We start from the raw sequence: 20,185 nt of genomic DNA, 5'->3' as shown, positions 1-20,185 counted from the left end.
TAGGTTTGCATTTTGAAGCATCTTCCTTGCCAGAGAGTAAAGAGATTAACAATTGGTGATTCCGGATTGGAAAAGAAGAAAAACATTTTGCTGGCTTCACATAAAAATACATAGAAATAATAAAAATCAACATTTACCTGCAACTTTACCTTCCCCCTATTATTTTAAAAGTCTGGGCTACTGTACATTCAGTAAGTATCTTTTAGGTAGTCTAGTCATTTCTTTTCTAATGAGAATTAAAATCGATCCCTAGTACTTTACAAGGAGTGATACGGTAGATGAGGGTACTGAGGCTTTAAAGGGCTTAATTTAAATACTGGGAGGTGGAGAGCTATCTTTTCTCATTATACACAGGTTTATAAATCTTGCTCTCTTTTGCTGACTGAAGAACGGGATTTCGACATGACGCCTGGCGAAGATATGAAAACAGGAATCAGGAAATATCCTAAGCCAAAACATTCTGCCTTGAATAACAGTCACACTAGATAAATCTGAAAAATATTTATTCACGTTTAAAAGGGCATTATTTACAGCTCATAAAATAAACATTATAAAGCATCTGAATGTTATCTGTGGGCATGTGGCCACCTGGCATTGGAACACATGGTCTGACTAGCAACCTCAAAGTACTCTGTCTACAGATAGAGTACAACCGGATACAATTTCTGCCTGAGATGGTACTGGTATAGATTGGTACTTAGATAAACAATAGAATTGATTGATACATGCACTGATTAAAATCACTCACCCATTCCTAAAAACCTTTTTTTATATATTAAAGGCCTTAGGAAAACAATCAGTAATCCAGAAACGGCAATGGAATGTCTTCCAGGGTTGTCTTAGGCAAGACGTTGAGTTCTGGAGATACCCAAAGAGGAAGAAAGCTGAGATAGGCAACAGCATACTTAAATATGCATGTATCTGTAGTGTATAGAGGAGTCTTATCGGATATGTGGAATAACTTTGTGTTCACGAGGAATGAGAGCAGCTGTAAATTGTGTGAAAGTACAATCGTTTATTGAGTTTGTGGAAACTTGGTTTAACCAGCTTGGCTGAGGGCCGACAACCCGGCTTTAGCACGGGACCCCCATGCCCCAGTGGGTATCTGCAAGATGGAGATGAGGTGGAGGAGTGCTGCAAAGTGAGAGAGGAAGAGGAGAGGGTGACATGTGGTTGCGGGGGTTTAATTAATCTGGCTGCCCTCGTCCCTCCCAGACGTTCGTTAGAGCTCCATTAACATCACTGGTCCAACTCAGAACTGTCTTGCGCCAAAGTGTCTTCAGCTGTTGGTTGTTGTCATTAGCCTTGTTTGTTCTGTTTTTTTTGAGTAAGTGGAGTAAAAGAATGAAAATTACTGGAAACCAGTGGCACTAAGCAGCTACTTTACAAGGGCTGCAGATAAGATTGTGAGGGGGTAAACGCTGACAACCCTCAGGTTCAGTCTCAGGATCTGGGAAAAGAAGCAAGAGTTGCTGCTCTCGTTACCATGGAAACTCCTCCATCAAGAGCAGCGTTGCTGTGTGTTCCTGCTCATCACAATCTTTTGTGCTTTCATGTGACGACAGAAACTCAGCAGACTGAGAAACTGGGAACATAGTTGACATAGTTAGCAAATAATGCATGTGCTAAAAGCATGCCTCAAGACTTCCAAAACTGCTTTGATAAGCAATGACTGATGGTGACTTAATGTCAGTGTTCACCCTGTCACTCAGTGGGGTGAAAGTTCATTACAGAATAGACTGAGAAAGATAAGGAAATGTTTATAAACTACTGTCTATTTAACATAATGTAGTGTGGGCAGGGAATGATCTGGAGTCAATACTGTCCAGTCAAAGATGAACTAAACAAAGCAAGATCAGTGATCTCATGGAACAGAGCTCATCTTTCCAATGGAGGCTGGGGGACCACACCATTCTTCCCTGGGGGATGAGGCGATGGGTTCAGATGAGATGAGGAGAGATACCAGATGCTTGTGAGTAGACATTATGTTGGGTGCTGTACTTCCTGACACTGTATGAGCCAGGAATCGGGTCTGTATTGATGTCCTGCTTCTTGCTGAAGACGCTTGAACTGTAGTGACAGAAGATTGTGTGAAGTTTGAGTACAATCAGTACATTAAAAAGTAAAGTTCACATCTAAATCCTAAAGCCAGACACTAGTAAACCTGGAGAAAAAAATGGTGTCACTATGAGAGCCAGGCACATTGCAGATATTAGGAGTTCAGATGCAACAGAAATACAGACCTGAAAATAGATGAGCAAGTATCACATCATCAGACAGTTGTTACAAGGACAAGCTCCACCCCGAAAAGTGGTGCATACTTGAATGGAACTGTGTAAAAAATGATGAGGACTTGTTGAAAGTACATAGCTGGTTTCAAACCATAAAGATTCAAGTCAAGCCTGGGGCTGAGTCACCAGACCAGGGTGAGCATTAGAGCAGTGGAGCTTGAAGACTCACCCGCCCAGCAGCAGCGCTGCCACCAGCAGCAGCAGGATGGACAGCAGGCAGGAAGTGATGACTGTGATGACAACCATCCCTCCAGAGCGCTTCCATGTCCAATCATCAATGGAGGAGCTGGGCATCACTGTGGTAGACATAGACACATTGCTGAGAGATGACCATCTACCACCACAAGGCCCTGCTGAGCCCAGAGAAGAACCCCTTTAACCAGCTGATCCTGAAGCTGACTGACAACAACCAGCCCCAGGACAGCACAGCTGCAACAACACAAATGAACGTTAATCAAATCACAGCTTAAGCCAAAGAGCAGTGCCTTACCTACTAGGACACACACACAAACACAACACACAACTGGAATGCTTCAGGACCAAGAAAAGACCATACATGTTAGCTGAGTATCTGACCAGGCTAAGAGACAGCAGAGAGAAACAGATCCTGACGAACTACAGGCTCAGTGACCACAGTCTGGCAATAGAAACTGGACGACAGAAAGACATGGCTGCCCAGAGAGGACAGACTGTGCTCCCACTGCCAACAGGGAGAAGCATAAACAGAGATGCACTTTCTGCTACACTGCAAGAAATACTTTGGCATTAGACAAACATTCTTTCCTAAAATAACAAATCTAAACCCAGAACAACTTCCAGTCCTACGAGGGGAGGGGAGAGGAAACTGAATAGAGCTGCAGCCCAGTATGTGATCTACTGTCACAGCCTCTGGAACAGTCACTGTCTGTGTCTGGTCTTAGTGTAACTGAGCATGTTTGTACAGTACATAAATCTGAAAGACCAAGAAGGACTTTTAACACAAATGAAAATCTACTTTTTTGGACAAAAATGTTTCCTGTGGATTAAAACATTTCTGGATGCTTACAGTCTGTGATAATGTGATTTTACTGCAAATGTTGTGCTAAATGTACGGTATATGCTTTGGCAGCAATGTAACTCATCAGTCATGCCAATAAAGCTCTTTGAATTTAATTGAAAACTTAACAGACATCAATACAACTCATGCATCAGCAAGAATCGGAAAATACTGACAGTGGAGGAAATGTGCAACATGTAGCCGTTTAGAGATTCCTGATATATGGAATTATTTGCCATGTGGATGTATAGGCTTGGACAGAATGTAAAGAAAGACTAAATACTGCTCATCGGTTCCATCTAGTGGTTGTTCTACTGTACTTTTGACACATTGTGGCTTTGCTGGTTCTCTGTGAATTGCTCTACAACAAAAGGCGACCTGTAAGAGACTGGAAAGATTAATTTGCTATTTCGGAAACACTGTGTCTCAGTGGCGACAACAAGTCGAGGTGTATCTGGTGCATGGAATACTGGAGAGACATTGAGGTAAACAACAACCACACAGGTAGGATAAGGTGAAAGAGGTACTTACATGATATGAGAGTGATAGGAAAGGACCATTTTGTCTCATAGGACACTCTCCTGTTCTCTGGGTCAATGAGAAGATACTTCACTCTGAAAACACAAAGAAATTCACATATGGGTTTACAGGCTCTTGTGGCTGTGTGGTTAACTTTTTTAGACCTGATTGTGGTCTGCTAACAAGAGAACAGTTAATTCTGCCACAACAGTGCTCCCTTCTTGGGTGGCACTGGAAATATCCCACACGGATTTTACCTGGCAGTGGAGCCAGCAGGGACAATTCCATTGCAGGTGGGAGTGCTGCAGTTGCCTTCAGCTCCCACTCGGAAATACCTGATGCCGGGGAGCTCAGCACAGAGGAAGTTGTTCTGGACCCCCAGTCTGGTGACGTAGTAGTTCTTGTTCTGGAAGGCCTCGGGATATGGAGAGGCGCTGACGATGTCGAACGAGGGCTGGACTTTGTCCGTATCGAAATTGTTAACTCCTGCTTAAGGACACAGAGAGCAAACACAAGCTGTGCGGAAAGCCAATAGCCCCAGGTGGAGTCGCTTTGTTAAATATTCTAAAACATGTTTTTTGCTAGTTTCATAGTTGTTGTGTATGAGATTCACATAAAAGAAGACAGTTTATTTCACTTATTTCCAGAGAGGGGTACTTTATTGCGTTGGCAACCTGGCTCTGTGCTCTTTCAAACACAAATCAGAGACATTACTTAAACCTTTACAGTTTTTTTCAGTGAGGGTCCTTTATAGCCTCTAGATCAAGGAAACAGGCTGGTTATTTCAGGAAAGGAGGATTATAACCCAAAACCTGTTTGGAAACATATTGAGAAAAGCAAAACTAAATACTGGACAGAATGCCAATTTATCACCCAGCCCAATGATTACTCCACTGTCAAATCAGAATTAGTCGGCACAAAGTAGTAATTAAGGATCTAGACACCCAAACCAGGGGGTTTTGAAATCAAGCTCTCACTATTGATATTCTGCATTTGATTCTGCTTGCTCCATTCCTTCCAACTGCATTGCTTGGTACCAACCTTGCTATACACTAGCATTTAATCACACAGCTCCCTCCGACCCTGCTGGCATTTGATCCCCGTTCCTTGTCGTCTCTGAGTATGCACAGAGCCACTTCCTGGACAGCAGATTACTCCGTGCCCTACCAATAAACCAGGTCCTCTGCTGCAGCAGAAATTCACACTGTCCTTATTTCAAGAGGAGTGACATCACTTCTGCAGCTCGCTCAGTGTACTGAGCCCTGCTGTACACACACTCTGTGCGCTTCGTACTCTAACTACCAGGGTACACTCCAGCCTACACACTTCTCCTGATGAAACCTTGTTTCATAACAATATCGTTCAGAGGGCTGTTTATTATTAAATGTTTGGCTTTGGGCTATCCCTGAACAACAAGCACACATCTTGAACAGGAACCCATGTCCTTTGCCTTATCAGTAAAAAGAGACATTCGTTGTTACCATGGATATAGAGAGCAAATTTATTTCATAAGAACCCACTGAAACTAATCCTGCTACCTTGACAGTTCAATCAGGCAAATGCATGGTATTAGTTAATTATAAAAGTCACGGTTCTGTGGCAGTGAACCACGTAGCTGGAGTTGGTTTTTAAACGGTCTCAAAATTCACTGGAGATAGCTGTTCACCTATCATCAAATGCAAAACTCCTTGCATATGTTAAGCACAATAAAACATCTCAGTTTTTCCCGATTCCCCAGAGTGTTTCCCAAGTTTAGCATGCTTTTATCAGATAACTCTCCCAATAACTCTTCACACAGTTTTGCCGTACTTCTGTGTTTCACTATATCTTTACTACATGGCTTACAGGATTATCTGCAACACTTTCCTTGGTGTAACAGAATAAACATTTCTATTGGAAAATACTTTGCACTTCTGAGCCCCTGTTCTGTAGGTATCAAACAGAAATGAAACAAATCCAATTGGATATAAGAAGAATTGTTATAAAGGGAAGGGGAAGGTGATTCAGATTAATCCAGGCAAGGAACTCGTGCTCTTTGGGTTATTTCTGCCAAAAAGTGTAATTTGAAACTAGACAGCACTTACCTGCTTCTCTGGCAACAGCTAGCCATATCTCACAGGTGCTGAGGCTGCAGTTCAGGCCCTGCAGGTTGCTAAAGTAGCACAGGGGCTGCCTCAGCAGGAAGGTTGTACCGGTGAGCCTGCCAGCCAGTTTCATGGGAATGATCTCTGGCACGTAGTCCACCGAGGGGACTGCTGCAGTAGGAGGCAGGAACAGTCAGACCTGAGTTAGCACGTGACTGTGATATGTCTGTGATAGTCTGTGATATGGGCCAATCAGAAAACAAACAGACCTCACTTGAAAAGAATATTTGTGCCCCTTTGTCCATTGCTTCTTACATGTTTGTCTCCTGACATGGTCTTTTGGCTATGTTTGCAGGTGTTCACCAGCTACAGTTTGCTTTAGTATGGTTTCCCATAGTTTAATTCGGGTTTATTGCATTACTCTGTGCTTTGCCATCTCAGCATAATTTCACTACACATTACAATGCTATTAATATGAGGGAATATAGGACCTATATTGATCTTCCTGCTTGGATTTTTCTGTGACATTTCTATCCTAGAAAACAAATATATGAAAAGACTCCTCAGTGCTGAATTACCGTAAGTTAATTAGACAGGAGATATATGTCTCTGTTGCAGATATTGGCTTCAGTGCTTCAGCAATTGGCCACAAAGCACTGCGCTGTCTTTCAGTTTCCTGTCACGTTTTCTCCCTCTTATACCTCGGGGAATATTGTCAGAAATGATTATTGCTGGAGCAACTGGCGAGTAGGTGAGCACAATGCATGATCAGGGCAAAAGCATCACACAGGACTGGTACGATTCTGAACAGACTCCCTGAAGGTGTTGGGGCGAGAAAGGAGAAATTACATTTATGATGCAGAATGCTTTGCAGCACATTGGTAAAACATTTTGAAAACTTAACAATATCAGATTCAATTTTGTTTTTTGTCACTTACATTTTTGTGGATCTGTCAGTAACTGGTTTGAAGATACAATTTAAACAGAAGGAAGGATTTGCTCATGACAATAAAATATTGTGAATGAACGATTTCTAATGAGGGTTTCGGCATTGCCTCTCAATCAGTTATATTATTTCAGCTTTAACTTCCTGAATCCTAGCTACAAGATAACTACCTTTCTTGTTTTATACAACACAAGATCTTGAAACCATGTTTGTTATGTTTCAGGATCTATTGTTAATGCTGTAGAAATGAGCTATAAAGCATTAGGACAAATCTAACACATTGCCAGTTCTGACACAGATACTACTGTTTTCTCTTTTCAACACCAAAAACTTGTCTGAGTCACAAAGCGGAAAATGTTTTGTACTTCTAAAACGCATTTGTTTTTAGAGATTTTGAAAAAGACTTTAAGTATTCCAATCCCTTCAGATAAGGTATAAAGAAACTACTTCATGCTTTATGACCTAACAAGGCCATGAGGAACCAAAGACATACATACTGTACATACATTTCTTGAGGGTATATCTTGTTTAAATAAATTATTATGAACTGCATTTTTACCAACAAATCTTGAAATTAATGATCTGAATCCTATGATTCTTGGGTGTTTATTTGTGCTATTGTTGTACTGATTTGGGGCTTAGCTTCTGTCTAAAGGACACAAAAAAGAAAGAAACGACTGTCTAGACCAGAAAAACCAGTTTGCCCTTTTTTTTTTGTTTCCCTCCAAGCTCTTTCCGAGAACTGTCTTCCCTAATCCAACACACAGATTCCAATCACACGTCCTCGGAGACTCTCATCCACAGAAAAACAGTGTGGCTTGTCCTGCATTCGGTCAGCTCAGAACAATACTCTTCTCGGGTTGCTGTGAGGAGCAGCGGCTGATTTAATTATACAGGAGGCCCTTTTCTTCCTTCTCCTTATTAAATCTCACGTTACAGCAATGTTTTAACTGGCATTCTGTTGCCACTTTAGTACTGACTGAACACTGATCTGCAGCATTTAAACAATGTCAAAACTGAGCTTCACAGAAGTAGCTGTAACATTTAAATATAACCAACTGTTAGATTTCAATGCGTGTGTTATGCTGTGACCATCATTGAATTGGGCATTTTGGCTTACTACAGGAATAGCTGCGCTGACAGTTTCAGTTTCTGCAATAATGCTCTCTGTTGTACTGACCGTAACATGGCCTAGTGCTCTGAGCAGTGTACTGTACATACCCCGCCCACTACGTCAAACAGACATGTTCGTTTAAATTAGAACAACTATGTCTTGCACACCAGCTTAGCACAGCAAACCTTCAGAGTCTCCTGCTCCTTCAGTACAGTATGCTCTACAAACACTGTGAAGTGTATTCAACAGGCAAGTCCTCTGCTCTATTTCTCTAGAGCTTATAACTCATGATTACTACATGGTATCTATATACCTCTCAATTCAGAAGACAGCATTCAGACAGAATGTATTAGTTGTATTGATTGTGTTGATGATGTTAAGATAGAAAGAACTAAGATGAACACCTAAATAATGAGTTGCCAGATTGAGTAGCAAAAAAATACTAAAACAATAGTACACTATAATAGGTTTTTACACTTTTAATACCATAATTTATGTACAGTACATGTACATTTATGTACTCATATTTATGTATAGTAAAACTGAATAAAACCAGAAATATTGGAAACAGCAGTTAAACTTTAAATATTCTTATCTTCAACTGATAAAAAGGTACATCTGGAAATATAACTTATTTTAACATAAATACCAAGAACGCTGTCTTCAAGACACCAGACTTAATACTTTTGATGTGAGTTGTGTTTGTTCAGAAGCCCAAAACCATGGAAGCATTTTACGGAGATAAACTTTAATTAAACTCGTTTCCTGTGTTCATGGCCTTAATAAGGTACTGTATGGTAAAGTTACTCTTCTAGACGCAGTTCTGCCGTACATACCACCATAGCTACTGTATCTCTTTCCACTGTTGAGAAGTGTGCTTTAGTTACAACGTCCCTGGTATGGCAGGAATAAAACGAGACATCGCTAGTCATCCATAGAAGAACACATTCCGTTGTAGTCTGTTAAAAACACTATTCTCGGATAAAGACTAAAATAAGCTCACTCCAAACCTCGTCTATCCTGCCACGACTTCATACAGTAAGTCCATGAGGAATTAAAAAGCAATTATAAACAGGGTCCAAGTCGTTATGTTTGTAGTTCTTAAATATACCAACCAAAGGCAAACGACTGACGTCAAGCAGTGGTACAGTATTTAGGTACTGAATAACTACACTAATAGAACCGGTAATCAAGACACAAAGACGCAGCTGAAGCTGATGAACTACTTACTTTGCGCTTGGCTGCCAAAAAGCATGGCGAGAAAACACAACTCCAGGAGAAGCATGACAATCACTTTTTTTTTTTACTTTCTCTCCAGGAAAGTCAGGTACAGGATAATGTCGCAGGTCTTCTTTTAAAATGACAGTTCCGTTAGACAGGCGACACCTGAAGTAGCACTTGTTACGCACCGTATAAACCGTATAAACTTTGCTTGGCCTCGCCTTCTTCTTGAATTTCTTTGCTACCTGACTGCTTTGCAGCGTCACCTGAGTACAGCAGGACAGGGTGGCGGGGTGAAAGCCACATGTTTTTTAGAGATTGTTTTATTTGTATTTATTTCTACCCCAAGCCCACGGGGGAGGAAACAAAGACAATTACATAATTAAAAAAAACATACACTTCTTCCAGAGATACAATGTATATTACAGTGTTTCAGTCAAAACAAAAGTATGAAAAATAAACAGGGGAATAAGAAACTTACAAACACCAATATCGCATCTTTACGAGGGTCCCAAATCGCCCGTGTAGTGATAGAGACAGAGAGCTGACGAGCTGTGGCCCAAGCAAAATAGAAGTTTAATTCCCATCCAAACACAAGACAACAAATAGCAGGCTGTATCCACCCTCTCTGAGTTGTCTTTGATGCAATCATCCCTGCTAAGAGAACTCGCTTGGATTATTGTTAATTGAGATCAGAGCGTAACAGTCAGGTGACTCATACCTAAATTATAGCTCTACACAGATCCCGCATATTTTCAAAATTTATTAATTTTGAGACGCTCCCAAAACGTGTAAACCTGTTCCCATTACCTGGACTTACAGAGCTGACAGTTTTTATCTTATATTATTATACACTGTATTATGGCATTTCATATTTACAAATTACTCTATCACTCTTTGGATCCTGAAAGGTTAACAGCTTCAATTCATTAATAACTTGACACAACTAGTCCGAGTGTGCATTTACATTTATATAAACCTATACCCGATGTGGAGAAAATACTAAAATACACACAGGTTTTAACTTAAATTCAGCATAGCTCCCTACAGAAGACAACAAGGTTTAAATACTGAATAAATAATAAGGAGACAGCTGAGAGTGGAGTAAATGGAAAAATGGACCCCTTAAATACAAAAACAATCAATAATGGATCAAGGTGTGAGTAATATTTTCAAATGATGTGCCCCAGGTTTATTTTAAACTATTCAGTGTAATGCTTTGTATAATGCTAATGTTGCTGTGGGACAATAGATTCCTCAAGTGGGGATTTTAACAATGTATATTATGTTCAGTGCACATGTCAGTTTTTTTCACTGTGAGATTAAATATCTTCCCACTGCGACAATAACACACAACTCAATTATGATATTTATACAGATTTCCAGTCGAAGGTTAATACAAAAAACCTCTCACTGCCCATCCTTCATAATATAAAAGATCGCACAACCAGTTTACCCTTTAGTTCCTTAAGATTTACAAAGCGAAAGAACTCATTTTCAAGTAGTAAACACTATTTGCTTGCTCATGTTCTCCCTGTTCTCCAATCTCACAGATTGCTGGATTGCTCACAGAGATGGGTTCCAGTTCAGGCTGGACTGTCTGTCAGTGGGACGCGCTCTTACACTGGTTGTTACAATAGACTGACCGGTACTGTGTGAGATGCGTCCTCTGGGTGGCATATATGCCTCATTGTATCATACTCATCTAGGTCTTCTGTGTCTTCAGACTTTCCCTTCAGAGTCTGTTTTGTGAGTGACTTAGAAATCTGTTACAGCTAGGTGGTCAGACATGGGTGGAAAATGGGTAAAAATAATTACAACATTGTCAACTTGAAAATTCAATGGCATTTGTGCGGAATCAAGGCAACCTCTCAAAACGACACCTCTGCAAGTTGTTTGTCGGCTCATCTGGTTTAAATTGGATTGGCATAAAGGCCATCGTTTTGTAAGTTATGAGTCTGATAGTTCTGGATGCTGACGGAGTCCTGAAGCTCTGGAATGTCTTCGGGGAAGGAGTATTGGTTGGGCATGCCAGATTCAATGTACCTTTTAACTCCATCCTGTACTTTCTGGGACTCTTGGGGCTGGGTTCTTTGTAAGTTGTGTGTGTCATACTTCTTGATCCGTAAGGAGCCCAGGTTGGCTGGGATACCTTCTTTGTTCTGCTTCCAACACCTGTGTCTGCTGCAAAGATACAGACAGAAGAGTTAAGCTAGTGCTTGGGCTGTACTTTTACAGGTGCTTTTAGTTTTTGAAAAAAGACATCTTTCATTTTCTCTGCAATGGGTTAGTGATGTTTGTGGCCAGTGTTGTCCTCTATGCATACTGTACATCAGGTCATATTGTGCTGATTGCTGGATTTTGCAGAGATTAATAATTAGTGCTAAGCCTCTAAAAAAACAAATCAGATGTTTTCTTTTCATTAGGGTTTAATATGACTCTAGAAACTGGAGAACTATCACTCATCAGTTTCCTTCCTAGTACTGGAGTACGTTTTTCCTTTAATTATTTTATCATCTTATAACCGCAGCCCTAAGACTGGTGCAAGGAATAACAGCCTGATTAACTCTTGGGCAATAAAACTAGAATGTGGACTTTGCAAATGAAAGACTTTTCAAAGATCTGTGATTTATCCAACTTACTTGGCATAGATCAAGCCTGCAATGAGCAGCAGCAGCAGCAGGAAGAGAAGGACACTCAAGATGGAGGTGATGACAATCATCCCTGCAGAGCGTTGCCTGATTCCATCGAAGATGACCGCTGGATCCGTCGCTGCCGAGAAATTAAGGCCAAGATTCAGTGATTGTGCACATTGACCCTGATGGTGTTGGGTTTTGTGGTTATCAACGACCTCACTTAATTTCTAGAGTGACTGCCTGGCTACATCAAGAGCAGAATCTGTCTTGCAGTACAACTGTGTGTTGAACAGAGTGTAACTGGTTCAGTTCAACTGAAATAGGTCTGTCAAAAAGCTAAATTGACATGACAACAAAATTTGTTTTAAATTCATAAAAAAAACACAGAAAAAGAACTAAACTACAGGGGTTTAATTGCAACTATTTTACTCTTCCAATAAAACAATGTTTTAGCACAGCAGAAATCACAAACACAGTCCACTCCCTGCTCTGTATTCAGCAAACATACATCTGTAGGTTTAAAAGATGTATTTACACGAATAAGAAAAAGACCAAAAAGGACTTACAGCTGTAAAGAGTAATATTTTGAGACCAATAGGTTTCTGTGGTCACATTTCTGCTCGCTGGGTCAACGAGAACATACTTCGCCCTGGAAACGACAAAGGAGTAATGGTTTAGTTCTTTTCAGCTTAGCTTAATGATTTTGAAAGACTCTTGAACTTGGCTATCTTGTACAGAGAGAGACATTAAATTCTAAAGCAAGATCCATTTACTCTTCCACACATAAATATTAATACACTACCTCATGGGGCAAAAACCCAAATGAAAAATTTCCAAAATGGAAGCCAGACCAAAAGTTCCTTTTCACTCTAACCTCAAGTAAATGCAATTTACTTAGATCCCATTAGGGGGCAGAGTTTGTCATATTATGACCAGAAGGTACCGTGCAGTCTTCTAATTTACATTTCATTGACTTAAGTATACTACTTTATCTTTATTTTTAGTATCAATGACAAGAACCCTACTTGTGGCACATTAAAGCACTGTGCATCCATGGTTTTACTCACATAAATCATTGTGGGCCCGGAAAGAGATCAATACCACCGCTAACAAGCACAACGTTTGGAATCTATTGCTTTGATTGATATTTGATGAGCTCAGTGTTGTTGTGATGCATCATAGACATAAAGCTTGGCAGCACCACAGGGATGCTGCTTACCAGATAGAGTGAGTGGATATACAGTAAGAGAGCTTTACTGAGCCATTCTGTGTCTGGATTGGAATGGGGTTTGAAGGATTGACTGGAGCCCAGTGAGCGGATTACCTGACAGTGGAGCCAGCCGGCAATATTCCATTGCAGTTGGCCGAGGTGCAGTTTCCTTCATCCCCGACTCTGAAATATACAATCCCACGGGACTGCTGACAGGGGAATCCCCGCTGAAGTCCCACCTTCGTCAGGTAGTAGTTCTTGGGGGGGCTGCCGGTGAAAGCAGTGGGATAGGGAGATTCACTGAGGATGGTGGATTTTTCCTTGTCTGCATCGAAGTTTTGGATTCCTGCTTCCCAAAAAATAAAAAGAGGTACTTGTGTGAATATGTGGCATCTAATTATTACAGACTGAACATTAATAATAACAGAAATGTATATGGGAAAATGATTTCTGGGTGGAACGTCTGCCATTGTCATACATGGACAGGCTAGAGGTGTAACATCTGGTGAGCAAAGGTGATTGAAAAGAGATTTTGTGTAGATGTAAAATACCAAGTGATATAGAGATGGACAACCCAGGGGACTGTTTCAAAGTAAGGAGTGCGAGGGGGACACAGGTCACAATTGGAAACCAAAAGGAACAATCCAAAACACTTCTTTGCACAAAGAGTTGCAGGTAACTGGCACAGGCTTCCCCACCAAGCTGTAGCGGGCCAGACTCTGGATCTTTTTAATAAACTTCTGGAGGAAATTGTAGTTTCACTTTGCATGACTACCAGAATCGCAAAAAAAGAGTCTTTTGCTGCCTATTTTATGCTAATCTTTTCTTTTGTTCCTCCCCTGTTTATAAGTTTAGATCCATTTTCTTTTGATTTTTCAAGCCGAGTTCCATCCTTCCTACTGCTCTGTGAAAGGGAGACTTTGACACTCGGTACAAGGAAATACTATTTCACAGGCCACATACATCCTCACCGTTATCCTAACTATAACTCCAAACTCTGATTTCTGCCCACTGGGGTAGAACTCTACTCCCAAACACAAACAGTAATCCTCTCGAAATTTAGAAACTGTATGGTAGTGAACCAGGTCTGGGTGCTACCCGTTCATTCAGGTGTTCTGACTGCACAGCCTGTATCCATGTCAGATTAAACAGACCATTACATGTGTTTTTTTTCTTAAATGGCAACATTCCCCATTCATCCTTAATCTATGCTGGCCCTGGGAGTTTCCTGCAGCGGCAAAATCCACCCACATTTCATGAAGAGTGTCTTTTAAATGATCAGTGCTTGCTCTAACTCGGAGGACACTCATTTTTTTCATTCCTCTGGAATACTCAAGAGATTAAATTAAGCAGGATTGCTACTCACCTGAGCCTACAGCGGCCACCAGCCATATCTCACATTTATCTGGGGTGCAGGGCAGAAGGAGCAGGTTGTCAAAGTAGCACCTGGGCTGTTTCATTACCATCGTGTTGCCAGTAACCCTTCCAGCCATGTTATAGGTGGTGATCTCTGGGATGTACTCCACTGAAGTCACTGCAAAGATCAGAGATTTAAGCAGCTTGCATACGGAGTTAATTCTCATTGTGTGTTTAATTTCCGTGCTTTCAATGATCTTTTTACATTTGCTGGCACTTCCACCTTCTCACACTCTGTCTATGCGATATAGGAGAAGGTGATGGGCATTCTACAACAGACACAGTATAGATACAAGAAGGCCAATAACTGAATATCTCATATATACGACTGTGAAAAATCTTAGCAGCAGTTCCTTGCCTACAAATAATGGTGATTGTATCAGAGGACATGGACATAGGATCCACTGTGTCCCACCCAAAACCGTAGGAAATAGACAATTACTGTGTTTCCATAGAATATTGACAGCTCTTGCCAGGTAAATCAGAAAAGACGCTTTAATCAGACTGTAACCTCATTTTAACTGAAGTGAATTAATGAGGTTCTGAAGGCTAATACAAAACAGACAACACTTAACAATTACATGACTCACTCTACAATTAGATTTCAGATTTAATTACTGTACCAAGCAATAACTAACAGTGTTGAGCTATCCTAACTTTAACCTACATTTAATTTGATCTTATCTGGTCAGAGGGTGGATGAACAGACAGACAGACTGACAGACAGAAATTGTCTTTGTGTAGATGCACAATAAGGAGTATTGAAAGTTGTATATTAGACAAAGAACAAAAATGATTTTAGATACATATGATAAATTAGGATCAGGTCAGACAGATAAATTCCACTGAGTTAATTGGAAGGGCTTTAACACATGAACACAGCTGGGCCACAAATCATTCATCTTAATTTTGAGCCCATTATCATTCAGTATCACAGAAAAACAAAGGGAAAGGTTTTTTTTTTACTATATAGCATGCATCTTGGCTATTGAGTTGTAAAGAAAACAGGATTCTGTGTATGATGATGTATCTAAATGTTAACTGAAAACTCCTTGAAATGCATTGAATCCAGCCTGGCCTTATGTCTGAGAGAGAAACTCCTTAAACTCCGCTGGTAAAAGAAAGATAAATGAATATATGAAGTTCAAATGAAAATTTATTATGCTCTTTGGATTCTATAACTAGATTGTTGATAAACCTGTATGATCAGTAAAATTGTACTTTTCTCTTACTTGTTTCTGTCTGTTTTTGTTGTGAGCCATAGGCAACCACACCATTTAAGAATTCCTGTTAAACAGGACATGTGTAACTCCACTTACAGCAATTATTGATCAGTGGCTTCATACAGGTGAAGCTCACAATACACAGGTGTGTTAGTTAGTGGGTGCGCCACAGGAGGACAGGTGCTGCAGTAGCGAGTACAGTCATGTCAGAGAGACTGTTGCAAGAGAGATGTGAGAAACGGCAAAACTACAGCAAAAAAAAAAAATACGGCAAAAAACACCTAGTGTCAGAGAAGTGTGAGTGTGAGAGGACAAGGGGTCACAGAGGAGCTTGTCCTGTCTGCTCGCAGTCACAAATAAGACTGCATTTATTTAACATATACAACTCAACACAATCTATTTTCCTTAAGGTAAGTATAGGTGTAAACTGAGGTGAACTGACTAAATTCCTGTTTGGGCTTGTGCATTCTGGCCTGCCTCCACAGAAATTTCTTCTTTAATTCAACGGCTGACATGATTTATCACTTCTTCACCTGACCAACTGTGTGGTGGGGCTGTTCTTGCAGAATGATTGCTGTGCATTGTCATAAAAAGGGGAATTATCTGGGGTGACATGCACAATGCAAATGCAAGCCACTATTTTTGTTATTCTATCTAAACCTCCCCAGGACCCAGTGCAAATATTTAGGACCAAGTGTAAAATGTTGAGGATATTAAATTTGATTAGCCATGAATTCTAGGGACTGGGAGACATCTGAGAGAAACTGGGTATTACCTGTGTATTAGTGACCCACAGACTTTTTCTCAACCACCAAACCATTGAAATGCAGGGGATGGCATTGTCTGTGTTTTGAGTAATACAAAATAATAATAATGTGATCAAGCTTCAAGGTGGAAGATCAGTTTGAACAGAAAATACAACAAGGAGATAAACTAAAGTAAATTGTTGAGGGTACACCTAGCTTTTCATTGCGCATTATTGTGCACAGAAAATGATTTTACTTTAGTGTACCATCTCCACCCATGCTTAGAAAGCAAGAAGGAATGCAAGATTAATCAGGGTGTGAGTAGTAGTAATTTTCTGAGGACCTTTTCAGATACATCATCAGAGTTGAAGATGTTATTGGAGATAAAATAGTTTAAAATAATCTGCACATAGTATAGGGTTGGGCTGCCTCTTTGTTACACGAGACATGTGCAGGCAGGTGTAAGGCGTGAGTCCAGTCTCACGTTATTTCCTTCTGCCCACTCCTAGATCTTCTGTGCCAAACTGATCTTTCTCTGAAACTTCTCTTTCACTGTGAAAACCAATGGCTTGATGCAGCCTGACAACAATGAATGCCTTTGCCACAGAACCCTGCTAAACTACTGAACCCTATCTATGAAACTTCTAATAAGAAAAACCTTGCCCAAGCTTCTTTTCACCACTTATTCCTGTCCTTGCAAATAGAGAACCATGGAGAGTTTTAGAACAGTCACCCTTTCACAGTTATCAGACCTTTTGCATTCCTTATTCTAACTTAGGTTAAATCTCATCCAGTTTCCAGCAATAATAACTGTTCCTCACCTTCACTGTTCCAACACTCTTATCTGCTCATTGTCCTCATTCTCACCCCTGATGGAACTGCAGACAAACATCAGGTCTGCTTGAGACTCACCTCCTCATACTGCTGCTCTATTATCCTTTTGTGTATTTGTTATACTGCAGGTGTCGTTCCACATATTTTAAAATTATTTTCACATTGTATACTGTTGGATTCTTTGTATGCCACACATGCTGAATGATACACATTGTAATGTTATTTTTTACAGCTCAGTTCAAGTAAAAGCATCAGCAGAATAAGAAAAAATAAATAATATTCTCCACTTGTTGACTCCAAACTGGCTTTCCATATTTAGTCTTTATTCTGTTTCTTTGCACTGCAAATCTAAACCTGTTTTCCAGATGATTTCTGAAAAACATGTCTCAGAGACACAATAATGTCCTTCTGACAGACATCAGGTTAAAACAAAGTAGTAGAAATAATACATTACCAGGAGACACATTTCAATCTTCACACATCAGATGAAATGGAATGTAATTAATTCCAGTGTGCCTAATAATTGCCCATTACTCCGTTTCATTTCTCATTTGACAAAGATGTTAAGCAAGAGTGAAATCCAAATGAAGATGTGCATAATCGGTTTCCAGGTTATTGCCACACAAAAAAATGTGATTTTAGATCTAAAATCAGCTGAGTCTGTAATTGAAACTTTTTTTGTACCACATCGCTTATCACTTGTTCCTCTTCTAGTTTCTGTTAATAACAAAGGTTGCTCACAAAAGCTGTACCCTATTCAGAGATCGATGCACACGTATGAACCCTAGGAGAGATGAAACAAAAGACACAGAATGCCAGCTCTGCTTTGCCCTGGAAAGCAGGTATCTTATGCTGCTCAGCAGGTTCATACAAATATAGATTCTTACTCAACTTTTAAAAAATCACACTGCTTTTTTTGTTTTAGCGACGATATTGAGGGCACAGGGACCACAGCCTGAGAGAGGGACTAGACATACCTTTTCCTGCTACGGTCCAGACTGACACACAGAAGAGCACAGCTGCTGTCAGCAAAGCCATCGCTGGGAAGCAATGGAAACCCTATTCCCTCAAGGTCCTGGCTCCCTGAACACAGCCGGCCGTCCTGACAGAGAAAATGCACAGACTCCCAGCTGCCTTCTTTAAAACTCAGGGCATCCCCTCCCTTTTTCCTTAACCCTTACCTCTCTGGGGGAATGATGAAAATAATAAAAGGTGGGCGTGGCAAACAAATCTGCTCTGAGGACTGCCTTGGGTGACATCAAAGTTAATACCTTTCTCAGAAGTTTCAGTCAGCCTGTGGCCCCAGCTAAAACATCCAATCAGATACACCCATACTGGTGTCTCTTCCCTGGCTCCCAGTATGATACAGGACAGATTTTAAAGTTCCTAATTCTTAATAATGTTGATAATTTAGGTTAATACATGAGGACCGAAATCTGACGTCTTGTGTTTCAATTTCACAATATATCCTCACTTATCCAGCAAACGCACACTTCTGCCCACCTCCCAATACCTCAGCCCTCTCCTTGGTCCCTCTGACTGGTGATGAGTAACTCCTCCGGGGCTATTTCATTTTTCTCTCCTCTGTGCCTAGGGGCTTTCCTGCCTACCTGGATATACTGATGGATGGATTAACAATTTGTGAAATCACTGTGACAATTCGCTATTAAAGACACTACAAAAATTGAATTTATTTTATGCAAGTGAACAAAAAATGGTTCCTAAAAGTGCCAAAATTCGACAAGCAATCTTCCATGCTCAGCCACCATATAGCAGAACTATGGCTTAACACGTTTAAATAGTTCAGGTGGGGAGCATGTGTAAACTGCAAAAGAACAAGTACGCCCGAAGAAGACACCACCGCCGAAAGGTTGTGTTCCCTTTCTTCTCTTTTCAGCATGGAATAAAACCATTACTGTTTCTTTATAGCTTAACACTACATCTATCCATTTTCTAACCACTTTTAACAATTTAGGGTTGAAGGGGGGCAGGAGCCCATCTCAGCTGAAATGGGCACAAGGCGGGGTACACCCTGGGTGGAACGCCACTCCTTTGAAGGGCACGAACAGACTCAGACACGCACGCACCCACACCAGGGCCAAAATCTTCCAGAAGCTAATTAACCTACCAGCATGTCTTTGGACTGTGGGAGGAAACTAGAGCACCCAGAGGAAACCCACATGAGCACAGACGGACCATACAAACTCCATGCAGATAACGCCCCAGGGGCCGGAGTGCTGTGGGGCAGCCTTGCTAACCACTGCACCACTGTGCAACTCCAGCATAACACCACGTCATCTCCTCTATTTCTGGGGCAGCGAGTAACAAGAAAAGTAGAAAAGGATCAACTTAATGTAAGTGAGGGTCAGCAGGGGGGTACCAACACTGTTCTGAGGAAACCAGACCCACCTGCAGAGCACCCAGGAATTATATAGGAACTGCTGGTCACACATTGTGAGTGGTCTCCGAGTCTAATCTAGTTATCTGACACTGGCATAACAGGCGAATTTCATGATCATACCGAACAAGTCAATGGAGTAAGAATGTGGACTTAAGGTACTCGCAAGTCACTGAGAATACAGACAGATATCTGATGCAGTGATCATATGAGCACATGTATTTACTGTATCTTCAGAGGTCAAAGCCCTGTTCCACACGTACCGAGCACTTTACAGATAGGTGGGGTTGAACAATAAATGGCTCATCTCTAAGGGAGGAAACAAAACAAACTGGCTATTTACAATTGACAAAAGAAAAAGAGAATATAATTATTTTAAAGCAGCCCATCACAGACAAAAGCGTGACATTTATTAGCATGTGTAATAGGCAGGATAATGGTTCTTGCACCACACCAGCAAAGACTGTGATGTTGGCACATTAAACGTGTGTACAGTCCATGGCAGTGGTTG

At 40.8% G+C, this 20,185-nt stretch overlaps 2 protein-coding genes across 5 annotated transcripts; both read right to left on the bottom strand.

The window, feature by feature from the left end:
- Positions 1 to 486: 486 nt before the first annotated feature.
- On the bottom strand, positions 487 to 9,388 carry LOC148814143 (uroplakin-3b-like). 4 transcript variants are annotated; one of them, XM_088907168.1, is made up of 6 exons: positions 9,221 to 9,388; positions 5,931 to 6,101; positions 4,104 to 4,332; positions 3,859 to 3,941; positions 2,461 to 2,587; positions 487 to 2,070 (listed from the first exon to the last, which is right to left on the bottom strand). In XM_088907168.1, the coding sequence occupies exons 1-6, from the start codon at positions 9,273 to 9,275 to the stop codon at positions 1,941 to 1,943; spliced, it is 795 nt and encodes a 264-aa protein (XP_088763294.1). In that variant the 5' UTR covers positions 9,276 to 9,388; the 3' UTR covers positions 487 to 1,940. The 4 variants fall into 4 exon arrangements, with proteins under 4 accessions (XP_088763294.1, XP_088763291.1, XP_088763293.1 ...); XM_088907165.1 differs by having other exon boundaries at positions 4,104 to 4,335; positions 9,221 to 9,386; XM_088907167.1 differs by having other exon boundaries at positions 4,104 to 4,335; positions 5,931 to 6,098; positions 9,221 to 9,348.
- Positions 9,389 to 9,518: 130 nt separating this feature from the next.
- Positions 9,519 to 18,391, bottom strand: LOC148814142 (uroplakin-3b-like protein 1). The gene is made up of 6 exons (XM_088907164.1): positions 18,254 to 18,391; positions 14,424 to 14,591; positions 13,172 to 13,403; positions 12,414 to 12,496; positions 11,854 to 11,983; positions 9,519 to 11,395 (listed from the first exon to the last, which is right to left on the bottom strand). The coding sequence occupies exons 1-6, from the start codon at positions 18,312 to 18,314 to the stop codon at positions 11,125 to 11,127; spliced, it is 945 nt and encodes a 314-aa protein (XP_088763290.1). The 5' UTR covers positions 18,315 to 18,391; the 3' UTR covers positions 9,519 to 11,124.
- Between the last annotated feature and the right edge of the window lie 1,794 nt (positions 18,392 to 20,185).

The sequence above is a fragment of the Atractosteus spatula genome, chromosome 27, assembly GCF_055471065.1.
Source record: "Atractosteus spatula isolate fAtrSpa1 chromosome 27, fAtrSpa1.hap1, whole genome shotgun sequence".
Classification (NCBI taxonomy): Eukaryota; Metazoa; Chordata; class Actinopteri; order Semionotiformes; family Lepisosteidae; genus Atractosteus; species Atractosteus spatula.
The sequence above is the reverse complement of the archived record's forward strand: the minus strand, read 5'-3'. Positions and strand labels throughout refer to the sequence as shown.

Coding starts and splice junctions, on each gene's coding strand:
- LOC148814143 (XM_088907165.1), bottom strand. CDS start 9,275: ATGCTTCTCCTGGAGTTGTGTTTTCTCGCCATGCTTTTTGGCAGCCAA. Junction 2,588..3,858: donor TCCTATCACTCTCATATCAT/GTAAGTACCTCT, acceptor TGTCTACCACAG/TGATGCCCAGCTCCTCCATT. Junction 2,071..2,460: donor GCAGCGCTGCTGCTGGGCGG/GTGAGTCTTCAA, acceptor CTGTCACTACAG/TTCAAGCGTCTTCAGCAAGA.
- LOC148814142 (XM_088907164.1), bottom strand. CDS start 18,314: ATGGCTTTGCTGACAGCAGCTGTGCTCTTCTGTGTGTCAGTCTGGACC. Junction 12,497..13,171: donor CCGGCTGGCTCCACTGTCAG/GTAATCCGCTCA, acceptor TGTCGTTTCCAG/GGCGAAGTATGTTCTCGTTG. Junction 11,396..11,853: donor GCAGGCTTGATCTATGCCAA/GTAAGTTGGATA, acceptor GTATCTTTGCAG/CAGACACAGGTGTTGGAAGC.